The sequence below is a fragment of the Hippoglossus hippoglossus genome, chromosome 14 (assembly GCF_009819705.1).
Source record: "Hippoglossus hippoglossus isolate fHipHip1 chromosome 14, fHipHip1.pri, whole genome shotgun sequence".
Classification (NCBI taxonomy): Eukaryota; Metazoa; Chordata; class Actinopteri; order Pleuronectiformes; family Pleuronectidae; genus Hippoglossus; species Hippoglossus hippoglossus.
In genome coordinates, this window is record NC_047164.1 from 7,524,236 (window position 1) to 7,549,056 (window position 24,821).

Here is a 24,821-nt window from a genome sequence, read left to right on the forward strand (position 1 = left end):
GGTGTCTTCGAGCTGCAGGGTCAGAAGTGTGGGTTTGATTTAAAGGGAAGATGCGTCGTTATTCTGAACCCTTTCTTCTTCTGACTGTGTGGTCCAAAGCTCAAACAGACAAGTTAAAAAGGGCCTTTTTTTATGTCACCAGACAATATAATTAAGTTGGAACTCCTGCACATAATCACACAAAAGCATGCACTTACCTGCACGTGCCCCAAAGAGCCCAACGGATTGAGGGTCGGCTCTACAAATCCTCAGAGGGCATAAAATTAGAAAGTGGTGTGAGGGAGCACAAACAAAGGAACAGAAACCGGAACACTGGCATTCACCCACACCCACACGTGGTTAAATATAAGTGCAGAGTCTGACACCACGGCTGCATAGAAACGCCATGACATCGCAACCCCTGATGGAAATGAATTATTTAAGGTCGCGCATTGTTCTGCCGCCATACGCTGACCCTTCGATGAAAAACAGAGGGTTTCCTGTAGCAGAGTCCCTCAAGTGTCGAGGATCCTAGAAATACTCCTGCTTGACAGGAAGCTGTAACGAGACAGATGTGTTGATCACGTGCTGAGCATGGATGTGTTTTTTTCTCTTCCTCCCCGAATGTCAACACTTAGTCATAATGGCCAATGAATTGATTGAGATGAATAACGTAGCTCCCAGTGCAGTGACGGGGGAAGTTTGAAACATGGCGATGCGGTAAGTGCCGTGGTATTTTGGCACTTCCTGTTTTAGACATCTTGGTGAATGAGCATTGTTGACCTTTTAGTTTGAATTAAAGTTTATTATAATAATAATAATAATTATACTTTTAAATGGTTGGTTGTGTCCAATCATCTCAGTTGTCACCTAACTGCCACTTTTGTGGGCGGCGTAGAGCAACATTTTGACACAATCACAAAGCCCTGAACGTCGGCCAAGCAGTTACCACTTAATCTCTTCCTGTAGATCCTCCAGAGCCAGACAGAAATGTTTGCTGCACCTGATCATAAAGATGTCAAATGTTTTACCTCGAGTGGGAGTGGTTGCAGAAATCTCTCTGTGGGACAGATAGCTGTGCATGCAATCGTAAAAATAACATCCTCAGTGGTGTTTATATTAGATTTTTATGAGATTTTTCATTTATTTTTAGTCTGCCTCTAGAATGTGACGCAAACAAAAGACAGACATTCCAGTGTTTGTAATATGCTGTCAGGCCTTACGCAGTTGCCTTTGTTTGACAGGTAGTAAACTGCTTTCTTTGAGGTATTAACAAATGTCTTAAATCTAACTTGATCAACCCTACAGAAACAAAAGTTAATTAAATGGAGGTTTACAGAGGTTTGAGTTCCCATGCAGTAGCCATGGGTTCGGTTTCCGACCTGGTCCGTTGCTGGTGAAATGCCCCAAAAAGGAAATACATATTTAAAAATGTACTTTTGAACACAAACGAATAAGAATGGGCTTTATTTTGAAAAGCGCTCACTCGAACATCACCTCTCTGTCCTTCCTGGTTGTATGCCATGATTTACACAGGCCTTTGACCTCTGTTATTATTGTTATTATCCATCTTATCTTTAGTAAGTATATCTCGGCCACAGTGAGAAGCAGCAGTATAAAGCAGGTTTGACTGCATTCCTACCAAGGTAAAGGTTAAGCTTACTGCAGTGAGGGTGGAGGACCTAATCCATTTGGGCTAAAAACCAAAGTTTGGAAACATTAACATTTAGAAGAAAACCTACGACTTAAAAGCCTTCAAACAGCAAATGATTCTTCCCATGGTGCATAACGACACTTCTCTTCTCACACCTCCTTGTCCCTGCAGTCTCCAGGTAAGGAGCCATCTCAGACCAGTCAGACCAGTTTGGAAGGGGACCAGTCTACGGACACCCCGAGCCCCACCACGCCCTCCCCAACCACACCAATGCCTTTACCCCGGAAGGGGGCCGAGCCAGACACACCGACACAGGAGCAGCCGGGCTCCGTCATGATGGTCCCTGTGCCCCTGCCGCGGCAAAATCTCCCCCCAAAAAATGCGGAGGAGCTGGGTGACAAACTGGGCGACGACGTCCTGCTTGAGTCCGAAAAATCCGAGAGCGAGGCCTCGACCAAAACCTCCAGCTCGGACTCGGGCATTGAGGATGGAAAGAGTACCCCCACGTCAGAGGAGGAAAAGGTGCATTGAAGTCTTACACTTTTTTCCGTTGCTGTACACACTGATGTTTCTTCTGGGTCATAGAGTTATGACTGTCCTGTGTCCAAATATGTTATAATATTTGTGCAAAAATATTTCTTAAAGGTTGCTGTCGAGACCCCAGAGACGGAGCAGCCGCCATCTCTCTCCGAAACCGAAGCCTCTGACGAGCAGGTCGACATCATCATAGACTCACCAGACCCAGAGAAGCCCACAATCCTGGTGACTGAGGATAAGAGCGATGTTCTTATCGCCAACGGAGAAACAACCACAGAAACAACAGCACGGAGCCCGAGCCCCGTTGTCGCTCCTGCACCTTCTCCAGCACCTTCCTCTGCTCCCACGCCACTCCCTGTTTCCGGCTCCGGGCCAAACGGCAGCCTCACCAACGATACGCCAGAGCGGATGTCGATAGGAGGAAACGGTGAGCCCATCTCGCCTTATATCAACGGAGGGATCATCAACAAACGGTTCTCTTACTCGGGCAGCCAGGGGTCCGAGAGCATGGACTTGTCGATCCACAAGGAGAACATCTCAATGTCTGCCAGGGTGAGTCAGAAGCAAACGTCTCTCTGCTTGTAGGAACACGTGGGTGACACTTTTGCACCGAGTACACAATAAACAGCCTGATCTATCCAATATTATTATTATTATTATTATTATTATTATTAGTGCATACCTCCCCCAAGCCCAACAGTCCCCTTACATTGAATCAAGCTGCACCACACTCAAAGATATCGGTTCCCTAAATATGCCAGATTTAAAAAAAAAAATTATCAAGGTCCATGCAGGGAAAATGTTAAAAACAAAGTTAAAGAAAAGTTGTAGAGCTGTCCCTCTGGTCTGTATCTGCATGAAGATCTAGCTGGTTCTTTCCTGACCCGTACGACATCCTTCCACCAAGTTTTCGTAGAAATGAATCCAGTTGTATTGTGTAATCCTGCTCACTATCAAACACATCAACAGAACAACAAACAGACAGGGGTGAAAACGGAGGTAACGGTGAAAATGTCTTTTTACATACTGGTTTGACACAGAGAAGACGTGTCCCTCGTTCACACACATGCAGGTGTTTCAGTAGATCATGTTTTTCTGGAGAAAAGGGGTCAGGGCGGTATTGAAGTGTCGAAGAAGTAATGAGAACTGCTCTCAGCCTCTGCAGGAAAACTCCACCCTGGAAAAAGTATTTGTTTGCACCCACAGAGGAACTGAAAGTGCATTGTGTTGTGTTTTGGGGTGTGGGTGTTCACCATCTGCAACAGACCAGCGCCTGTCTTTCATTAGTCTCACAACTAAAGTTGCATTATGTGCTTAGGGTATGTGGTGAATCTGAATTTATTCTAACAAGTATCAAGGATCTTTCTTGCCACTGACGACAATTTATCACAATTCAACAAATGTGTGCCTTTTTAAAATCCTGCTGAGGCAAAGATGTGAGGAAGCTGGAGGAGACAGAAACCGTTTCATCATTGGATACCGAGCAAAATATGCAACATTTTCCATTCAGCAGCACCAACAGAGCCCTTTGTGTGCACACAGCTCAGTATTCATCCCTGTGAATGGAAGTTTCTGTGCAGCTCATTGTCACTCGGCTGCTTCTGGATGCTTATGGACTGACCACGATTGAACTCTTATTGACTGTGCACGGAGTCGTGTCTGTTTTGGGGCATGTTCACTTTTTTTTCCCAGAACACATTGTTCGGCAGTCTGAGGGTGAATCTTTTGTCTCAGGATGGGAGGACGGGTGTCTGCTGCTTTGTGTTGCATTAGTGTTTCTGCACTGTACAAGTGTGTATGAGTTAGAGCGTTAGTGTTTGCATTTGCTCATGAATTCATCTTTGTGTATAGGAGAAAGTGTGTGTGTGTGTGGGATATTTTCATTATAGCAACAACCTGCACACATGAACTCGCCCCAACAACAAGCATGTGTATTTCCTGCTTTAGTAAATGTGTCAGTTATGTAAATCAGCAAATCAGGACAAGCCTCCTCTTCCTCTCCTCTCCTCGTCCTCTCCTCGTCCTCCCCTCGTCCTCTCCTCGTCCTCTACCTCTACCTCTCCTGTCCTCGTCCTCGTCCTTTACCTCTTCTCTTCCTCTCCTCGTCCTCTACCTTTTTTCTTCCTCTCCTTGTCCTCTAACTCTCCTCGTCCTCTAAATCTCCTTGTCCTCTCCTCGTCCTCTACCTCTCCTCGTCTTCAAACCGCTCCTCTCGTCTTGTGTCTTCTCCTCTACCTCTCCTCTCCCTCTTATATAAACTATTTATAAACCAGGAAATGACAACATCCAGGGGAGGACCTACCCAGTGTTTACTGAGCAAACCCTGCCATATCCGTCTTGTAAATATTGTGAGTTAGATAGCAGACCGTGGAGATGTCAGGTTATACTATGACTCATATCTAAACATTAATATCATAACTCACATATTAGTATGACATACTACTTGGTTGGCCTGTGCCTGTGGCCTGTCTTTCTCATACCTGCTCAAATACATGGACTTTGTTCAACTCTTATCTGGGAGCAAAGTAAAAAGTCCTGCCCCCCCCCCCCCCCCCCCCCCCCCCCTCCAGCTGAAAGAACACAGCTCGTGTTTGTTTTAAAAACCTGGATCTCAATATTTCAGTGGCGGTAACAAAAAAGTTGTTGTAAAGAGTTAAATACATTTTAAAAGTAAGGTCAGGTTGTGTCATACTTCATAGAAGAGGTTGTGTTGTTGTTAAAACAGGGAATTCCTGCATGGCCCTCCCCAGTGCACTGACAGATGGAACATCTCACTGCTTGTGACAGTAGAACCAGATCGACAGGAATAGTTACGCCTCCGTGAACACAACACAACACAACACAACACAACACACACACAACTGCCACTGTTTTTCACCAGGTTACAACAAAACAACAGAAAACATTGGGAATCAAAAACTCACACAAATCCAAAGATGATGTATCTGATTCTGCTGATTCAACCTCTTTTTGATGAAACATAGTACCATTCAATTTAACATTAAAGTGTCAAAATTCAACCTATGTTAGTTTTATTCAAGGTAACGGGACGTTTCATTATGGTTCCCTTTTAATTTACCTTTTAAACGCTTTTAAAGTGCAAAGCTAACTTGGTCTACGTTAAATAGATAATTGTGGGAATTCTTTGTGACACAATGAGCGCCATGTTCATATTCCCCCAACATGTCTCTAAATCAATTTACTCCAAATAGAGTTTCTGAGGTACCAATCAAATACACAGAAGAGTGTATTCAAAGATTTGCCTCGTCTTAATCTGACCGAACCATAATCCCTTTATCTGTTTTCCAGGACTATTCGAGTAAGACTCTGAAGCGAACCAGGAGGTTTGTTATTGACGGCGTGGAGGTGAGCGTGACCACCTCGAAGATCATCAGGGACGATGAGAAGAAAGATGAGGAGATGAGATTCCTGAGGTATGCGGATGACTCTCTACAGAACACACACACGCACACACATGCACACACTGTACAAACACTGATCTATTCACCATCCAGATAAGACGAGTCACATTTATCTGCGTCCCCACCTCTTGTCCTCGTGTCCTTTTTTCTTCTTCTTGGAAATATTCATCTGTTTTCATTCCCTGTAAATGAGCGGCTGTGATCTCAGGGGTCTGTTCATGACTGTGACTGAAATCCACACACTGATAAGTGGTAGGTTCCATCTACAGTGATGTAGATGGAACCTGCTATTTAAGGCATCCTGCTCTTTTGGGCTTAATCCCTTTGGGATTAAAGTAAACTAACAATCCAAGTGGAAAAAGACTTATTTAGGTAATGTTCTGAAAGGGGAAGAAACGTGTCTCTGACTATTTGTTTCTTTAACTATCCAGATGTTGTTGAAGTTGATCAATACACTTTTATTTTGTTGTTACAAGTATTTCTAAATACTCTTTAATTTGTACAGTTGTGACAAACCCACTGCCCTGCCTTTGAGTTCCGGATGCATTACTCCTGCCATCTAGTGGTGAAGATATGACATTACATGAACGACAGTCAAAAAACAACATAATTTGGGATTTCTCAGAAAATAAGTATTCCAACAAGACAAATACAGGTTTTATATGTCATATAAATATATATTATCTCACTGTCTTTTCACTTCATTACTCCATTAAGGGCCAGACAGATTGAAATACATGTTTTGGTCAACTTTCATATCTGTAATATATTATCTATCATATGCAATATAATATCTATCTGTAATATTTTATATGGTTCCTTCGCTTCAAATAAAACACACGAAAAACTTCTTTAATATTGCCTAATTGCAGGCTAGTACCTCAAACACAAACTAAGCTGAAAATGTAAATTTCATATTAAATTCCAAAACTGTCAACAGCTCAATATTGGTTTTGTCTGAATAACATTTTGATGCATTTCAAATTATCAGTTTTTCTTCAGATAAGAACTAATTGTGATTTTCAGTTGGACTTTTTAATAACAGCACTGATAACTTATGAACTCAAGTTGTGTACATGTTGAAAAATACTGACGGTGTGTGTCTGTGTGTTCAGACGTCAGGAGCTGCGGGAGCTGCGGTTGCTGCAGAAGGAGGAGCACAGAGCTCAGTCGGTTCTAACCGGCAAACTGGAAACACAGAAAGAACAGATGACGAGACGATTTGACCAGGAGATGAATGTGAGTCACACACACACACACACCTGCTACTTTATTAGCTACACCATATGTGTGTATACCTGTGTGTACATAATATCATATGTCATCCAATGCAATAGCTCTAAAAAAATCCTACCATAGTGAAGATTTTCTAGTATAAATTGTGTTGTTGCTTGTGTTGCTTTTACTTTATTAGAGTGTATTTTGTTTTTTATTCTTTATTCAAAGGGGGGGGGGGGGTGATATGCTGAACACTGTGTTGAAATAATGTGCGTTTTCCTTTTCTGACACACATTGCCTAAGTTCTTTTTCCCTCATGAAAGTAGTTTACACTTAAATAAAACAGCCCGACAGTGTTTCGTATCATAACTTCGAGTGTGCTTGTCTCTCATTGGTTCTCATCCCAGGCCAAGAAGAAGCACTATGACCTGGAGCTGGAGAACCTGGAGAAGAATCAGAAGCAGACCATTGAGAAGATGGAGGCCGACCACAGCGTCAAACTCAAAGACGAGACCAAACGCATCAAATCAGTGCAGGAGCGGGACTACGACAAGTTTCAGGATTACATCAGACACAAGAAGAAGGAGGTACGTTTGAAAATATGAGGAATCTTTTTAACTGTCAAATCACAACATGAGTGTTTTTGTTTCCAAACATACTCATGTGTCATTGTCACTGAATACGGCTCAACTGTGGCTTCTTTAGGTAAAACAGGCTGTTGATAAGTTGCCCAGAAATCAGCGTAAAGACTCCATGAAACAGAAGATGAACTCCTTCCAGGAAATGAAGATTAAAGAGGTGAGCAGTTTGGTCCAAACTTGGGCTCATGGTGTTTTCATGTTTACCAAACCTCAAACATTTAAAACCGCTAAACCCGTTGCATTCTGCTTTTTGGTAACCCATTTCATAATGTATACATCTTTTCCTCTTACGGATGAAATGTCCGGCTACTAATCGTCTCCGTCCTTCCTCCACGTCTCGTGTTTTTAGGAGGAGAAATTCTTGGCGCAGCAGAAGAACTACCTGGACACCACGCTGAAGAAAATCATCTCCAACAACAAGAGAGAGATTGCAGAAACAGAGAGGGATTGTCTCAACAAGAAGCAAAACCTAATAAGAGGTACAGTTTCCATTCGTCACACAAAACGTGATCGCAACGATAAGTCCTGTTGCTCCTCATTGATCTGGAGAAGTGGGACTTTACATGTGCACAGTATTGATACATCATGTTCCAATAACTTTGATCAGAGCGCGAAGCTACGGTATGGGACATGGAGGAGAAGAATCTCTACGAGAGACATCAGCTGTTGAAGCAGCAGCTGAAAGATAAATACTTCCTCCAGAGGCACCAGCTGCTCAAGAAACATGAAAAGGTAAACCAGTGGATCGAACATCTCCACCAACAAACACTGAGCTTTTCATATTTACTCAATCATGTGATCGCAGGTCAAAATCCAGGCTGGAGTCATAGGAAGTGATCCTCTCCAACTTCGTTTAATGTTCTGCTATCGTTCCAACATATGGTTCATTTCTATCTATTTCCCCCGTCACTGCAGGAGCAAGAGCATATGCAGTGCTACAATCAGCGGATGATTGAGATCCTGAAAGGTCGGCAGCAGCAGGAAAAGAGCCGGATGCCCAAGATCCAGCGCGGTGAAGCCAAGACCCGCATGGCCATGTTCAAGAAGAGCCTCCGCATCAACTGGACAGGAAGCAGTTCGGAAGACAGAGAGAAGATCAAACAGGTAACTGGCTCTGGGTAATTGTGTCTCTCCATGTTTAAGCAGAAAGTTGGTAATTCACTAACTCACCCCCTCTGTGTGTCTGTAGTTCTCTCAGCAGGAGGAGAAGCGGCAGAAGGCCGAGAGGCTGCATCAGCAGCAGAAACACGAGAATCAGATGAGGGAGAGGATCGGTCAGTGTGAAGGCAACATCCGGGAGCTGAAGCAGCTGCAGGTGACTGACCTGTTACACACTTGACTTTATCATCCTGTCACAACCCCGTCATCTCCAAGGCAGATCTCTCCAGAGGAGACACAATAAACGAGCACCAACAAATGCCTTGTCGTTAACAAAAGATTGTTTTGTGCTGCAGAATGAAAAATGTCACCTGCTGGTGGAGAATGAGACTCAGAGGCTCAAGTATCTGGATGAGCAACACAACCAGGTGATGAAGGACTGGAGGGATCATCTGAAGCCCAGGAAGAAGGTGCGTTTCCAGATTTCTGATTTCAATTAGGTTATCTACACATTTATGTTTTCGATTAAATGTAAATGTACGTCAACCCAAAAATCTTGCAATGTTAAATAAAGTCACATCTGCCCCTTTGTCCCGAGCCGCTCCAACATTTATTACCACATTTCAATCTGCTATAACCAGATTTTTATTTGGATCCGCACCAAATTGCACAATAGTTCTATGAATTATTCCCTGGTGGAGGTAATTTTGTCCTATTTTTTTCCCCATACTTGTTTTATCAATATTTGACCTGCATATATACATTTCCCCTCCCTCTATGTGAGTATGGTTACGTAAATCTTACACCTGTTTTGGTTTCCGTCTTCCTCTCAGGCCCTTGAAACAGACCTGACCATGAAGAAAAAGGAGCAGGAGGCGTTCTTTAAGATGAGCGAGAGTTCAGACTGTCCGAACCCCAGCTCTCCCAATAAACTCTCCAAGTTTGTGCCTTACCAGGACTCTTCTACCACATAGAAACATCTGCTGTGATACTGCACACACACACACACACACACACACACACACACACACACACACACACTCACACACGCTCACACACAGGCCTTACAATTGTCTGCTGCCTCAGTTTTATTTAGCTTTGCCAGTAATAGCAGCATAGTTACCCCTCCATCAGGTCCCTCAATTGTTTTAGTTCATATTTATGTTTTAACACATTTTTCTTTGAAGACATTGTAGCATTGAATTGACCTAAAAACCCACAACGTGCTTCAGATTGATTTTCCTTTACCACTCACCAGTAAAACATCTGGATTACACAATACAGTGACTGCTGATTCGGACGAGCTGAAGACACCAAAGTGATTTTAATTGGTCTTCATCGTTTGGTTTGATAGTAGTCTGTTGTCCTGAGGAGGGAATTTACTTTATGTTTGTTTCTAGAAAAGCTGGTGAGCCAGAAACTAAGCACTTTTTGTTCACCCCCAAATGATCGGTGTCGTCTTCCAGAAATGACCAGAAAAACACCCAAATGTTAATTGGTTAATGACCTTTTTGTGAATTTCTCCATGTCTTGGCCTATTCAGCTGCTTGTCAGACAGATGCATGTCATATAGCTGCCAAAGTGCGCTTGTATTTATTTTTACTGATTAAGAAAAATCCAGATTTATCACTGTAAACTCTTCTTTTAAGCAAAACCCATGGTATGAAGGATGTTCTAATTTTTTATATTGTTTAAATCATGTAGGGATGAGGCTGTATCCTAAGTCCAAAAATCTATAATTTCTTTTTAAATGATTAGTTAGGTAAGAGATTTTAACAGACAAGGAATGGCTTGCTTCTTATTTTCATATAGTGTTGGATGTGGTGACAGTTGTTATTTTTCTGTTGTATTCTTACTGTAAAATCAGTCACACTGGATGGGAACTGACGAAGCCAAAGTAAAAATACTGTTATATTCTTTGAAGGATGTTAAACGGGGGATTTAAAGCTAAATAATAAATAAAAAAAAAAGAGGTATTAAGTGTGTAATTGTTATACCGTGTGCAGTAAATGCACTTCCTGCTAACCAAAGTGCAATATTACATGTATGTCTTTGCTAACCTTTTATAGGTTTTTTTTTAGTTCTTCTTAAATTTGCCTTCTTTTGCACTGAGAGGGAGAATAATGTGAAGAGTTTAAACCAAAAACAGATGTATCAGAGTCATGCAAAGGAAAAAAACAACACTGCTTGAAATTATTTTATCTTTTATGGGGGGTTTTTTTGGGGGGGGGGACTTATAAAGCAGGGGTCTCATTTTGAAGTGATGATCTGCGTTTGATGAACGTGACTCTTCATGTATTTTTTTAAGGGAGTGCAACAATGCAGGCTGCTGTAAGACGCCTCTCGATGTTTCATCAACGTTTGCAGCTGACAAACTTGTTTCCTTAGGGAGAGAAAGTGATTTTTAGAGCAGTTTGACCTGCGGGTTCACACCAGATCAGGTCAGTAATCAGGTACAGCTCAGTGTCGCTCTCTCTCTCTGGCTCCCTCTCGCACACTGTCTCTGAAGTATTTAAAGATGTTGTACAAATTCTCCTTCCTGTCATGTTTAATGGCTCCATCTAGGTCTTCCTCTCTGCCTCAGTTTACATGACGTTGTTTGTATGGAGGGGTCGTGAGTGTGAATGAAACTGTATCAGAAGGAACCACTGTTGTAAATAACTAAATAAATGCAGATTTTCTAATTACTGGGTTGTGGCTGAGGGTCTTTTATTTTATGGTTGTGTCTTCAACATGATGTGATGACGTCTACACATGATTTATTTTCAACTGAACATCTGGATTTTCAGTCAGTGTCCAATTCAAAGAACAAAAGATTTGGTGGACTGGTCAAAGCTCCCTTTACATTTTCATAAAGTTGACTCCAAATCTCCAATATGGTCAAACTGAAAGTTACATACTAGTCTGACCATGAAGAAAAGGTGAGAGAACAATCATCTGTACATTACAATAAGTTTCAAGTAGTACTTACAGTGACTTTCTCATTGTTATATCTAATCTAATGTGCAGGGAATACAATGAACAACACTGATGACACCAAAGCTGAAGCGCTGCCATCAGAGGTGAGTCACCACAAAATGTTTTTGTGTCTTTTAGCCACTTGGAGCCATCACGTCCAGCTGTAAAGACGACACTGACATTATTAGATAAAGCTATGAGTTAGCAAACAGTTTCTCATTTACACGTCCATTTGTCTGTGAGAAAAGCTCCCTGCTGTGTCGATGAGTGGTGAGAATAAAACTGCGTTCACAAACTGAAAAACCAAAACACTGAGCAAAACAAGGCTAAAATACCCCCAAGTTCTATGAGTCCTCATCTGATTAAATGGATAAAGGTGACCGGGGGTTTTCTTGTAGCCAAACAGACGTAATATCATTTCAGTTACCCACCAAAACTCGGTTTGTTTTCCTGATCTAATAAAGACACTGAATTGATTCATCATGAAAAGTGATTGAAACAGTATATATTGGGGCTTTTACTACTTTTAACTCAGCAATGAATAAAAAGCAAAACACCCTTGTGATTTTTTTCAAACACCAATTGAGACACAGTGTGACGGCGTAGCTGAAAAATCAAAAACTTTTATTGACTCGAGTAAAAGGAGACTCAATGTAATGAAAAATACATTGCAAAAAAGTAAATAAGATTACAATACTGACACCATCATACCACACGTTTGCTTTGCACTGTACTGTACCTTCTTCACACACATTATGCCAGAACAATACAATTTCAAGTGTATTTGAATTTGTCTCTTCTCTCGTTGGTGCTGTCGTTTTCTTTATAAAACATGGGTGACATGTGGTTTAACATTAAAGCGACTAGAAGCAGAACAGAATCAGTGTTGCAGCTTGTAGCTTTGTCTGATTACGTCCAGAACCATGAACATACAATTGTTTTATTTTGAAATATGGCCTTTTTTAGGGGGTTGTGTGAAATGATCAGTGAGTGGATTTCATATACTTTTCTCAACAGACCCTACTTTTCATTTATCTCAAAAATCCCATAAATCAACCGAACAACGTCTCTCCTGGATCTTCCTTCCTTCTCATAACTCAATCAGTACAGAGCAAAACACCTAAGAGATGGACCCCCCAAAGGAAAGTAATAACAGTTCAGACACGACTCATTACTGTACAATAAAAAATAATTTGCTGACCATGCTTGAGACCAGTCAAGCATTAATGTAAAATATTATTTTTATACAATGGTCATTCTTTGCTGTTATTCAAGCACCAAACATCCAGACTGTACACTTAAAATACTGTAAATCATTGCACAAGTCACCGTAGATTTCCAATTCCTCGCGCCCGGTCAGACATCTGGTGCAGAGATGCAGATGTGCTCGTCAAAATCCCACTTCTCCCTTCACCACCTCAGTTCTGTTGCTCGAGCCGCGTCTTTACGTTGACGTTTTTTTGCTACAATGAGTATGAAATAATATGGCAAATACAATGACGAGTAAAGTAAAGGAATAAAATGCGCGGTGGCATTTTTTTTTTGTTTCCTTCCTGGAGCATGTGCAAACCCTAAACCTCATGTGACTGGAGAAAGTGCCCGTTTGTTACAGGTCACTGCAACATTCATCAAAGAAGAAAAACATTAGAAAAACTAAAATGCATGTTTCTGTTATAACAAACAGCACTTCTACTTGGCAAATACACTTTTAGTAATTGCTAATAGCACTTGAAAGCCCAGTCCTCCTCTAATGAGTTAATGTGCAGTCTTTGTCTAAGCGACTTTTTATTTTTTATTTTTTGTGTCTACTGCTGGATTTGAACGTCTAGTTCAGTTTCCTGTGATCTAGATTTAGTTTTAATGTTTAGTAAGACGATTCCCACAAGGACCATGTGTACAGTCACAAACAGTTTATAAAGCACTGAAGCACTTTGCATATAATATCGAGGCACCGTATCGTAGGAGGACGTAGATACATCTGTGGCTGTTATAACGTCGAGCCTTTCTAATGGCGGGACTGGCACAGGCTGCAACTAGCACATGGCGATGAAAGCAGATAATATTTCACTTAATACTTAGTTAATAACTAAAAGAAGTAAACATCACAAAACCCAGGAGGGCATGTGTTATTGCTGGTTCAGTTTAGGTAGAACATCCTTGCAAAAAATAAACATAACAAATGTAAAAAAAAAAAAATGTACCTATAAATTAAAAAAATTCTAGTTAACTACAAAATAGTGATAATTTGTTCATTGAAATCCTTAGTTTATTTATTGATTCATATGGCGGTGGTTGTGAGCGCACGTTCCCACTAAGGTTTCTTGCTCAGGTAATTCGAGGGGATCCAGCCCTCGACTTCTCCTTTGACATTTTTACAGAACCACCAGCCGCTGGTGTTTTTCTCCAGCACCTCGAACACTGTACCCACTTTGAAGTTGGCTGTTTGTTCGTCCCCTTCAAAGTCCGCCACAGCGAGATACAGCTCATCCCTACTGGGCTCCTTGAGTAAAGGTGGAAGCTTGTCCTTGGGCGGACCAGGCTTCTCGCTCTTCAACTGGGGCTTGGGAGGAATTGGGATTTTATTAACCTTGCACTCCTCCTTCTCCTTGTTTGCAGGCACCGGGACAAACCCTTTGGGCTTAGGGGGAGGGGGCCTGCTGAGTTGGGGTAGTCCGGCCTTGAGAATATCCTGGATTTCTGGTAGAGCAGCTGGAGGTTTGAGCTCAGTTGGACTGGATGGGTCTCCCTTCTTTGGAGGAGGAGGTCTTCTTGGAGCCATGGCGGGGGGTCTATTAGGGGGTTCCTTGTGGGGAGGCACTAATGGTTTTGCAGGGGGTGATGAGCTCTCGTGGCTGTGACCATTAACGTGTTTTGGGGGGACCTTTGGCTCGTCACAATACTTAGTATTGTTGAGAGAAGGGATATGAGTGGGTGGCGAGCTCGTTGGGCAACTGGGGTGGGAACTATTAACTGCTGCTGAGGCGTCGTTCTGATGGTTTGCCTCAGCCGATGCAGAACCCGAGTCTGCAGGTTTCGCCGGCCTCAGCTTGCTCCGCAGGTTGGTGATGTCTAGTTTGTTCTCCGCTGGGGGATCTGGCTTGGCAGCTGGGACAGGTTTAGGTCGGAGCACAGGTTTGGGCTTCGTCAACACTGACGGACCAGGTGCTTCTGGTTTCTCCTCCTGCACCTCAGGCTTGGGTTTCGGTGGCTGTTTTGGCACAGGTTTCAGATTAAACTTCTTCACCTCTTTGGCGGAGATCTTGTGTCCACATTCAAGACCCATCTCGTTCCGAAGGTGAAGAACTTTGTTCTTATCTTCTTTCTTGATCTCTGGTGGTTTGTCTAGTTTGAAGGGGGCTGCCTTGGGCGGTACCAGTGGCATGACTGGGGGTTTTGGGGGCAAAGGCTTGGAATGATCAGGTCTTGGTTTGTCTGCTACCTCCAATTCAAAGCTCTTGTTAATGGACTCCCTTCGAGGTGGGAGAGCTGGTTTCTCCTCGACTGGAGGGGCAGCTGGGGCTGGAGGCAACTGCCCGGGGAAGGCAGAGCCCACCTTTGCGGGACAGGGCTTCCAGTCTCTGAGTTTAGGTCGGGCACAGGACTCGGGGGCAGTGGGTGGCTCATCTGGTAACGGCTTGGACCAGCTGTCATCTGTGCCTGATGCATTTGAACAACCACCATCTTCCAACCTCAGCTTCTCCATCTCGTTGGGCAGAGGGGCAAGGAAATTGGGTCTCAGGGCATTGCTGGTCTTCTTGTACTTGTCGATAAAATTGGCAGGGGCCCAGCCCTCTTTTTCATCTATCTGGATGTACCACCAACCATTTGAATTCTTCTCAATCACCTGGTAGGTAAATGAATAAAGAACAGATTAAATTCCCAAATTCATTACTTCATAAATTTTTTCAAGCCAAATGCTTCACTATAAAATCTGTTTTCATTCTTTCTTCTAAAATACAGTTATTAGCAGTGCCTGACCCACCTCAACTTTAACTCCGGCCTGGAAGCTAATACCATCAGGTATAGTGGTCTGGAAATCCGCTATGGTGTAGAACTCCTCCTCAACCGCCGGAGGAATGGGTGGCTTGGGTAGATTTGCACCACGTGGCTGTTCAATATGAGAGACACATGTCAAGTTGTTAAAAACATTTTGTTGAGAGAAAATCCCAAGTTATCATCTAATACATAAAGAATCGTTGCTGTGCCAAATCTTACAATGGTGAGATCTCTGCGAGGAGGAGGTCTGTGTCTGGATCCCACTTCTGTGGAGGGAAAACACATCTAATCAGAGAGTTTGTTGAGTTGCACAGCAGCAGCGAACAGCCATTTTATCAAAATCTGTTCCCTGTCTCAAGTAAAAGACAAAATCACAAGCTCCCTTTGTTGATTTCACGTATTACTTTTGTTCTCGGAGAAAAAGGAGAGCCTGTTTTCTTTGTCTCGAGCTGCGTTGTTCGGCTGGCCCTGTTTGGAGAACCCGTCGAGGTCGTTTGTACTGGCGTGAGCAGCGCCCCCTGCTGACTGCTTCTGGCTCTGAATGTCCATCTTCTTCAGGTAGGAGGCTGGGGCCCAGCCCTCGCGGCCCTGGTACCTGAGTGCAGAAGAGATGTACCCTCACTGGCTTGAGATATAAAATGAGAGGGAAGACTAATGGGCAGTTAGTTCAATGTGCAATTAACTTGTCTCTTTAGTCAATGCAACATTTTATATTCATGAGCCCCGTCAAAATCTGGAACAGGTTATGTTGGCAAGTAAAAAGAGAAATATCACGTTCATAGTTTTAATTTGTGTTATTACTTGAAAAGGTTCTGAAAACACATCACTTTCCTCACACTGTACATTTCTGCAGCTCCTCTCTCTAGCCTCTATCTGAAACGCTTGGTTTTTAGCTCATGTCTCTTTAAGGCCCCCCCCCCGATAAGGCCCGGTCGCAGAACTTCTACATTCAGACAAAACCTATTCAAAGCTAGAGGAAAAATAAACTGGGAAAAACAAACATAATATGTCTCCTTTAATGTCACTGGGTTGAATTACCTTATCTTCCACCAGCCCTCCAGATTCTTCTGAATCATCTCGACAACCATGCCTCTCTCCAGGTCGATCTCATCCTCGTCCCTGGCCGCGTACGGGTAAATCACTGAATACTTCTCATCTAGAGTCGGAGGGGGGGGGTAAGACAATATCGTAAAATATAAAATCATAATGTCCGTTCTGGGGATTATTGTGCACAGGTTCACAAAAAAAGCGGCGCACAGATAAATGCTGATGTAGCATAAAGGCTGCGGTGACAAGGCACTTTGTCCAACTCAACCCTGTCCCTTTGTGGTTAAGGATGAGAAACTGTCACGGCTACTTCAGTACTCTGGCTTTATATTAGCAGAGTGATTCAATTAAATGAGGCAAGGCTTGAGCAGCATCTTGTGGAGTGAGAAGATGTGAGATAGACGCACAAAACACAAACATCCTCCACAAATATTGACCACAAACACAACAAACTTTGCACTAGAGATATCATTTATACATTTTGTATCATTTCTACTATTAAACTACTACTACTACATCTATATTGATCCATCAAGTGATTATTAATGCTGGTTAATTGAAATGATACACGTCTCCTATTTAAAAACGTACAAAAACACAATTCACTTTGCATGCAAGGGTTTAATTCACATGCTTGGGTCTCTCATGCAGCGTACATGCATACACATGAACCACCATGCACACAGATGTGTATGCATGTGCACACACACACACACACACAAACACACACATTGAGAATAGGGGGGAAAGAAAGGCGTGCGCTCCACCTTGCCCAAAGCCTGTGCTGAATAGATCCCCTAAAGTTCTGCGACGACCCACGTGCCTTGGCAGTGACCAGAATCTCCTCGGCACTGTTCCCGGCACAGTGAGTGGGGCAAAATAGGAAGTGAACATTACATGTGTCATCCCGGTGATCTTTTTTTCATCCTAAATTAAAGCATTTCCAGTAATGGTCGACCTAAAAGAAATCAAAGTTCAACTCACAGCAGAGCACAAATAGGATGAATTATTTGGGAGTAAATGGGAATCGTTTGCTGATGAATGATCGATAAAGCTTTGTGGAAAGTTAGTTTCTTTTAATGAAAGTGTTACAGGTTCAATCCGTGGTAGCTGGATTCTGTTATTTATAATCTCATTACCTATTTCCAGTGTAAAAAACAATGTCCTTAAAAACGATATGTAGGTGATATTGTGCATCATCTTGGGTCTATTAAATAAAATCTTACACATTACGGGATAAAAAGTAGTGTTGGGACAACTTCAGCATATATTATTATGTACTTGCCCAATTGCTCATTTATCCCCCTCTGTGTTTTTTGTGTCGTACTTCTGGACATTTGTGATAATGTCAGTGAACGTAGATGTTACATTTGAGTCATTCTCTAATTCCAGGCCTCTGATGAGCAGAAACAGAGCAGTGAGCTCAGTGTCCACTTTTAAACCAAATACTTCTCAGGCTTTCCGGGACTTGAAATATGCTCTGTAATTTGCATTTTGGCTCGGACCCCTTTATTTGCTCAGGGCTCCGACCATACGCTGCATTATCATTATAGTGTCGTTCTTTTAAAATCGACATCACAGATTTTATGGATCCTGCTCGAATGTATGCCTCATTTTTCTTTTTTTTTATGTCCTGCTCATGAACCTACACATTAGAATGAACTAGTGTTTGACAAATCTTCTCCAGAAAAGAAGCAATTTCGTCACGTTTGCTCAACAGATCTGCGAACCACCCAAATAATAAGCACTTATTGTAAATATTGCATAGGAGTCCAGTTTAACCTCTACTTGCTTCTACATTATACCAAACATAAAAACGAATTTGCACATACATTTACTGTAAGTGTTAAATAGCCTCTCTAAGTCCTTGACAATACTGTGTTTCAACGACAGCAGAGGGAAAAGTTCCATGTACCTTCTTCTCCGGGAATAGTGAAGTCATCAGGGTCGTCCTGCGCCTCGAGGCAGGTGGCAGGGACCCAGCCCTGGGCGTCGTCCGAGCTCACGAACCACCACCCTGAGAGAGCAGAATATAAACATAGTGACCTATTGGATATCATGACACATCTTTTTATTTAATCTAATTTAATGATGATGTATTATTTTAATTTAATATTTAATTTAAAAAGTAAATTAAAGAATCTCTGAAATATTTAATCCAGATATAGTCCCATCAGCCGTGTTTCCCAGCATGCCTCAGTCCGTCCACTAGGGATTGATCCATAAACCTTTGTGCATCTTTCTACATTTCAGAAAACAATAAAAAAAAGACTGTACTGGATACTGAATAGAACTTACCAGACTCATTTTTCTCAATGACCTCCACCGTCTGACCCGCATGCAGGCTAATCTCGGAGCTCTCCTGCTTCTCGTAGTCCGTTACTGCCACATACTGGTCGAGGAGGAGAGGATCGGCTGAGGTGGAATCTCCTGTTGAGGGGAACAGATCGGAGCAGAGGCTCATTTAGCTCTTTTCTCTCCCTGATACTTTCTTCGAGAAGCTACGGATGAAATCTCAATAATGCAAATAAAAGCCTCTACTCCTCAGGATGTTGGGTATTATTTATTAATGTCTTATTAAGGAGGTGTCCATGAATTTGAAATCAGATTAAATCTCTGTGGCTTTGAAATATTGAGCTGATGAAATGCCAAATTAATTCCAAGGTTTAAATTCTGTTTACGTGAGAGGAGGCTTATCTACAGTATTGAGATTCACAAAAATAATGAAGCAGAGGCGGTAACGGATGTGATTGGAGAGATGAGCGTGAGGGAAACAATGAGCTGACAGAGGAGGAGTAACAAAAGGGAAACTTGGAGAAAAGGAGTGAATGAGGAAGTTAAAAAGTGTCAAGGGGGGTTAGGTCAATCATCAACAGACAGAAACCACAAACACGGAGACCCACCACTGATGTTAGCACCAAGCCGGCAAGAATCAAATCTACTTTTAATACACGAGGGGCTAAAAATACGACCAGAAACCTGAATCATATATAACATTAACTGGAAAAAAAACCTTTGGTGGACACATAGCACTTTGTCTACTTGTATGTCTTAAATGTGATAAATATAAAAAGTACAGATGGGGTGATTCTAATTTTGTAACTTTCTTAAAACATTCAGAGAGCAACAGCTTGTTAATTATTTAAATTAAAGCAACTATATTTATTTTCTGCAACAGATGCTTAATTCTGTCAGTTTGAATAGTGAGCAGGTTTATTTATAAGAAAAATAATGAGCTGCTTTACTTTAAAAGCTAAAAACTATGAGGTCACAACATGGATTAAATATAACATCAATCCCTGTCTTGTTACTTTTCAATTTTAACTGTACTTAGTACGCAGACACACACTCGCAAATTGAACTGGTTCAAACTATTTCCATTGAACTAAACCAATTATTTTAACTCCAAGATTCTATAATAGTTAATATAAGTTAAAAGTATTTGCATCATTTCAATCTCCTTGACTTTGCATGATGCTGTTAATGTATCTACACTATATAAAATAATAAATCCTTCTGACGTAGATCCAAGGTAAACATCCCGTCATTATCTTCAATCTTTTCTCCTCTGTTCCACCACAACATACTTAAATACACAAAAATGAGCCAAACAGGGTCTAAAGTTAATGAATTGTAGTGTATGAGTCCATTTTAGAACCAGAGCAAGCCCCAAGCCTTCAACAGAGCCCCATCCCACCTGCCCAGGCCAGGGGAGGAGGAGAGGGGGGGACAGGCCACTACAGCTCCCCCGCTGGGGTCACACACACAGCACGACCAACCACGACAGCGTGTTTACTACCTCGCTTTAGGAAAGTAGTCGCTCTCTCCACAATCCCTGATGGAAAGGAAAATGAATGGAGAAGAAAACTGAAAAAAAGTGTCATGGATGCAACTTGAGAATTGTAGATGAGTGAAGAGGATGAAGAGGAAATAAAGAGAAACGGCTTCTGTGTAACTGGTGCAGTAATCGTCAAGTCCAGAAAAAGTATTTAAATATCTGAGGTGTAGACAAAATGTGAATGGAACAAGAACACATGTCAGTGACCACTAGATGGAGCAAATGTCATATTATATACTGGGCTACATAAGAATGACTGGACTTGTATTCAAAGACAAAATGACCAGAGCGAAGACCACGAAACCCCATTTTCATGAAAATACACAAACAAAACTGTGACTTACCTGATTTCTTCTTTCCAATGGGTTCCCTGGTAATGAGAGGAAAACATCACATTACTACCAGGGGGGGAAAAGTAAGGATATATAGTTCATCAAGAAAGAGCATATTTTATATGGCACGGAGAACCTTCAGACGCACAAGAGATATTTATCCTCTTGTGCTTTGTTCTAAAATATACATTTATAATAATTCCCAAACTCTGTGTGACTTTTACTGATGCGTTATCTCTTAATCTATACAAATGACCCTTGTAAAGACTGGAGGGGTTTATTGTTGGGTTAAGTTCTTGTACTTGTGCATTTGCTTCATGATACTTCCAATGTTTTTACCCGTATTTCTGTAACTACTTTGAAACAATGATGCTTTTAAGATCCTTTCGAAATCTGCCACATGATTATTTTTTGTGCCATGAGGCCACAACACGACAGCAGTGATTCCTCCAGCAAACAATGCCAGTAATTGATGATATCATCATTTCCTGTTGGATCTATTAATAAGCAACGTGTGAGAAAGGCCTCAGTTCCTCTGCCTCTTCTCTCCCTCACTTCCATCATCTTCCTTCTCTCCCCCCCCTCACATCTTCCATGTCTACTTAACTCACTCCTTCAATCTCCCTTCACCGTTTCCTTGGCAGCTCCTCCTCGTTCGCTCCCCTGCATTAACATGAACGCTGTCAGCCACATAAAGCATTGTTCAGTCGGCACAGCTGTTAATTGCAGAGGCTCAGGTCTCAGTAAATCTTCGCCCATGAGCGTACCCACTGACGTACTGTAAAAAATGTAATCCCTGCCTATAGGCCGACAGAAGCAATACCCTTATTATAGAAGAGCAGTGTTTGTGTATGGTATATGTAAAAGGTTAACGTGAACCATTGGCTTAATATGACTATTTTCATGAATATCAAATGAATCCTCCCTATCCCAGTTATGAGTTTCATCATCATGGGAAAATTCACATCACAAATATGACGACAACTGACATATCATCATATTTGTGGATTTCTCAGAGGAATTCATGGATCTTGATGGAACATTTTAGGGGACTGATATTTATGAGTGTGTGCAATCTGGTGCAGATGCAAATAAAAATCTGGATCTAGTGAATTTAAATGTGGTTTAATACAGGGACTGTTGGGCCTTGGTTGTATATGATCTCCTTTTTCATTCTTTCCATCAAGCTTCAGTTCCATCTTGCTCCATCACCTAATTCTATTTCCTTCCCTTATGATCTCTTCTACTTTCCCCTTTCCTTTCCTTTCCTTTCCTTTCCTTTCCTATCCTCGTTGCTATAAACTTTTCCTTCTGTCCCATTTCCTCTGCTTCCTCTTCTCAGTTAAATCCTCTCTTCTTCCCTCGTCTCTAACTTTGCTGCTTCTGAGGAGAAAGTGCGAGATGCCCCTCTCAGCGCATGTAGATTTATGCTCCATGATAAATCTTCCCCCACAGTGGCTGCTGTGTCTGTGCACCAGCCCCATGTTGTCAGTCAGCCAAACAACAGGCTGCACTAGCAGAAAGCACTAATCCAATTTCAATAAAGACAAACCAAGGTCTTTCCTGTATTCAGCCGCCTCGAGTAAATGCCCCCTCTCTGTCTCTGCAGCTTCTTCTCCCAACGCAGGCCTGGGGTTTTGTATGAAGACGGAGGTGGTACGTGTCATTGCCGACCTCATGCAGGGGAGGACAGAGACAAACTGTGTGTGTGTGTGGGTGGCATGTCTATATATAGTTATGAGGGCCAATTTTGGTTCAATACCATCCTTGTGAGGACATTTTGGCCGGTCCTCACTAATTTAATGGGCTGTTTGAGGTTAAGACTTGGTTTTAGGGTTGGAATTAGGTTTAGGTTAGGGTTAGGGGCTAGGGCTCGACTATAGAGAGACTTGCATGTGTGTGTTTGTGTGTGTACCTGACATGTCAACCACTGACTATTACACAATCACCATTTCAGAGACCAGTTTATGTCAGATTATCATATAACTGGTATAGACAGTCACTACAGAGGTAAAGCAGAGCAGGTCATCCACTAATCTGAGGGTCGGTGGTTCAATTCCCGGCTCGTCCGGCTCACATGCCACGTGTCCTTGGGCAAGACTCTGAAACCTAAACTGCTCCCGACATCTGTCCCAGCGATTTCAGGGGAAATCTCAGAAAACATATCTTAGTGGCAGTGGTAGAAAATGTGAAGAAGTATTCTTTCCTATTGTAACTGGCGAACAAAGTGCACACTAATGTTATATTCATATAATTAGTGCAGTATTAGTATCGTTTTGGTGTAAACTCTCATTATGTGACCCAGATTTCTCAACCTTGTCTTGCAAATTGAAAATCCCACCTCACTGCTCTCCTGACACATACTCCTGGCGTGTATAACAGGATTTATCCAGTAATTTTCCTGCCGACCGATGCAGCCCCCGAGCGCCCGGTGCCTCACATCAGTATGTGATGACAGACGGGTTAAAAAGCTCAGGGCTCAGCTGACAGCTGTTGGTGTAAAAAGCCTCTCTGGTCTCCCTGGAACCAGCCGCCGGTAACCTCTGCTGCCCTGAAGGTGCCGCTAACCTTAACAACAACACATTTGCAAAAACCGAGGCCCGAGTGGGTGTGTAAGTTATGTGCGTATCGACAGGCGCCCGTGTGTGCTGGAGGCTGCCGCTCGTTGCCCGCTGATGTCTTGGTTTTAGCACATTGTAACTGTCAGCACCGGTTATGATGCTAACGTGTTGAGTGATATTTACATGAGACCACAGAGCAGGTCTGCACACCTTCAGATCAACCACGTGACCTCCCCCCGCCTGGAGCCTGGTGACTGAGCGGAGCCGCAGCTACATGCTTCACATGCAGACTCAGCATTTAGGGGGGGGGGGAAGACCCATTAAATGTGTTTCTGCTTGAAAGATCGAACAGGAAGTAACGTGGGAATATGAAATCATATCAGAGGGTGTAATGAATGCTGAGTGTGGGGCGGAAACGCTGAGGGGAAGTGACATGACCTCAGTCAGTGGAACGACGACGGGTGTTTCCCTTTGCATGTGACCCTGAGGGTTTCTAACGCGTGTGGTACTTACTCCTTGGGTGGGTTGAGGTCTTCAGGTCTGGTCTCAAAGAAAACTCGGACCTCCTCACACTGGGAGATGTAGACCGGCAGCTGGGTGAGAGCCTGCAGGGACAAAGGAGGACAGGAAACTTAGGAAATCACACAAACTGACAATTACACTCACTTCAGTATATATACATATATAGAGGTCGACCAGAGGTTAAATATAGTTCTCATTGAGAGTCTAGACAAATAATTACTACGTCGAGTATTTGAGGACATTTTCAGAGTAACCTCCTGCGCTGGGATAAATATTATGTCAGCTATTAGCTATACCTGTGTGCAATATTTCCTCACAGGCATAATATACAGTACATTATGCAGTTCTCTTTACCTTTTGGACACAGGTTGCAATATTATGTTTTTGGTCACATGATTTTCAATTTTTTTATTCGTTTGCTGTCTTGTTCTAACAATTATAATAATAATTTTACAGATTATTTGTCTAAAGCAAAATATCAATGAGATTTGCCCGTTTGTTTCAACAGAATTTCCAGTATTTTGATTTTTTTTTACCTCCTGAATATCCTGGCTCCCGTGTTTTTCATTTTCATATGTTTTTTAATATCCCAAAAACTCTTTTTCATACCACGTCCTTGTACTTATCGAACAAGCTGCAATGATAATAATAATAGTATTTGGCAGTTACTTTTTAGATTGAAGTGCAAAATGTAATATCATTTTGTGTATTGATGGCACTGTAGCAGTATGAGTCAGTTGAAAGTTTGTCCGGATGAAGATTAAAAACATTTTCCCTTATTAAAATTGTAACTTTGGATGATTGTGGAGCTCGGGCAGATCTACAATATGTCTGCCTCTTTTAATATTATGTCTACTTTCTCATATTTATTGTTATTTATAAGTGAGATGGTTCCAGAATAAGATTTTTTTTTTCATCTAGTATCTGTTCACTGATCTGTCGCGGCTGCCGTCCTCCCTCACCTTGTGCCTCTGTGGACAATCACGAGCATCAGAGACGAGGCGCGCGCACACACACA

At 42.2% G+C, this 24,821-nt stretch overlaps 2 protein-coding genes across 6 annotated transcripts in view; one reads left to right on the forward strand and one right to left on the reverse strand.

Moving 5' to 3' along the window:
- stk10 (serine/threonine kinase 10) overlaps window positions 1-10,024 on the forward strand; it is a 36,077-nt gene extending 26,053 nt beyond the window's left edge. Inside the window, exons 9-21 of one of the 2 annotated variants that reach the window (XM_034606551.1) lie at window positions 1,805-2,155; window positions 2,279-2,722; window positions 5,480-5,604; window positions 6,708-6,831; window positions 7,218-7,397; window positions 7,516-7,608; window positions 7,801-7,930; window positions 8,059-8,183; window positions 8,367-8,555; window positions 8,641-8,766; window positions 8,906-9,019; window positions 9,383-9,553; window positions 9,592-10,024. In XM_034606551.1, coding sequence (XP_034462442.1) covers window positions 1,805-2,155; window positions 2,279-2,722; window positions 5,480-5,604; window positions 6,708-6,831; window positions 7,218-7,397; window positions 7,516-7,608; window positions 7,801-7,930; window positions 8,059-8,183; window positions 8,367-8,555; window positions 8,641-8,766; window positions 8,906-9,019; window positions 9,383-9,523 — 2,142 coding nt within the window. In that variant the 3' untranslated portion in view covers window positions 9,524-9,553; window positions 9,592-10,024. Of the gene's footprint in view, window positions 1-1,804; window positions 2,156-2,278; window positions 2,723-5,479; window positions 5,605-6,707; window positions 6,832-7,217; window positions 7,398-7,515; window positions 7,609-7,800; window positions 7,931-8,058; window positions 8,184-8,366; window positions 8,556-8,640; window positions 8,767-8,905; window positions 9,020-9,382 lie in introns of both variants that reach the window. The other variant, XM_034606550.1, reaches the window with a different exon arrangement.
- A 606-nt stretch (window positions 10,025-10,630) lies between these two features.
- Window positions 10,631-24,821, reverse strand: part of sh3pxd2b (SH3 and PX domains 2B) — a 36,085-nt gene continuing 21,894 nt past the window's right edge. The window contains exons 5-15 of one of the 4 annotated variants that reach the window (XM_034606552.1): window positions 23,795-23,886; window positions 20,733-20,758; window positions 20,350-20,385; window positions 18,849-18,980; window positions 18,466-18,567; window positions 17,318-17,401; window positions 16,542-16,659; window positions 15,908-16,098; window positions 15,723-15,769; window positions 15,490-15,615; window positions 10,631-15,351 (exon numbers count right to left, since the gene is read on the reverse strand). In XM_034606552.1, the coding sequence (XP_034462443.1) occupies window positions 13,819-15,351; window positions 15,490-15,615; window positions 15,723-15,769; window positions 15,908-16,098; window positions 16,542-16,659; window positions 17,318-17,401; window positions 18,466-18,567; window positions 18,849-18,980; window positions 20,350-20,385; window positions 20,733-20,758; window positions 23,795-23,886 (2,487 nt within the window). In that variant the 3' untranslated portion in view covers window positions 10,631-13,818. The remainder of the gene's footprint in view (window positions 15,352-15,489; window positions 15,616-15,722; window positions 15,770-15,907; window positions 16,099-16,541; window positions 16,660-17,317; window positions 17,402-18,465; window positions 18,568-18,848; window positions 18,981-20,349; window positions 20,386-20,732; window positions 20,759-23,794; window positions 23,887-24,821) is intronic. The other 3 variants (XM_034606553.1, XM_034606554.1, XM_034606555.1) reach the window with 3 other exon arrangements.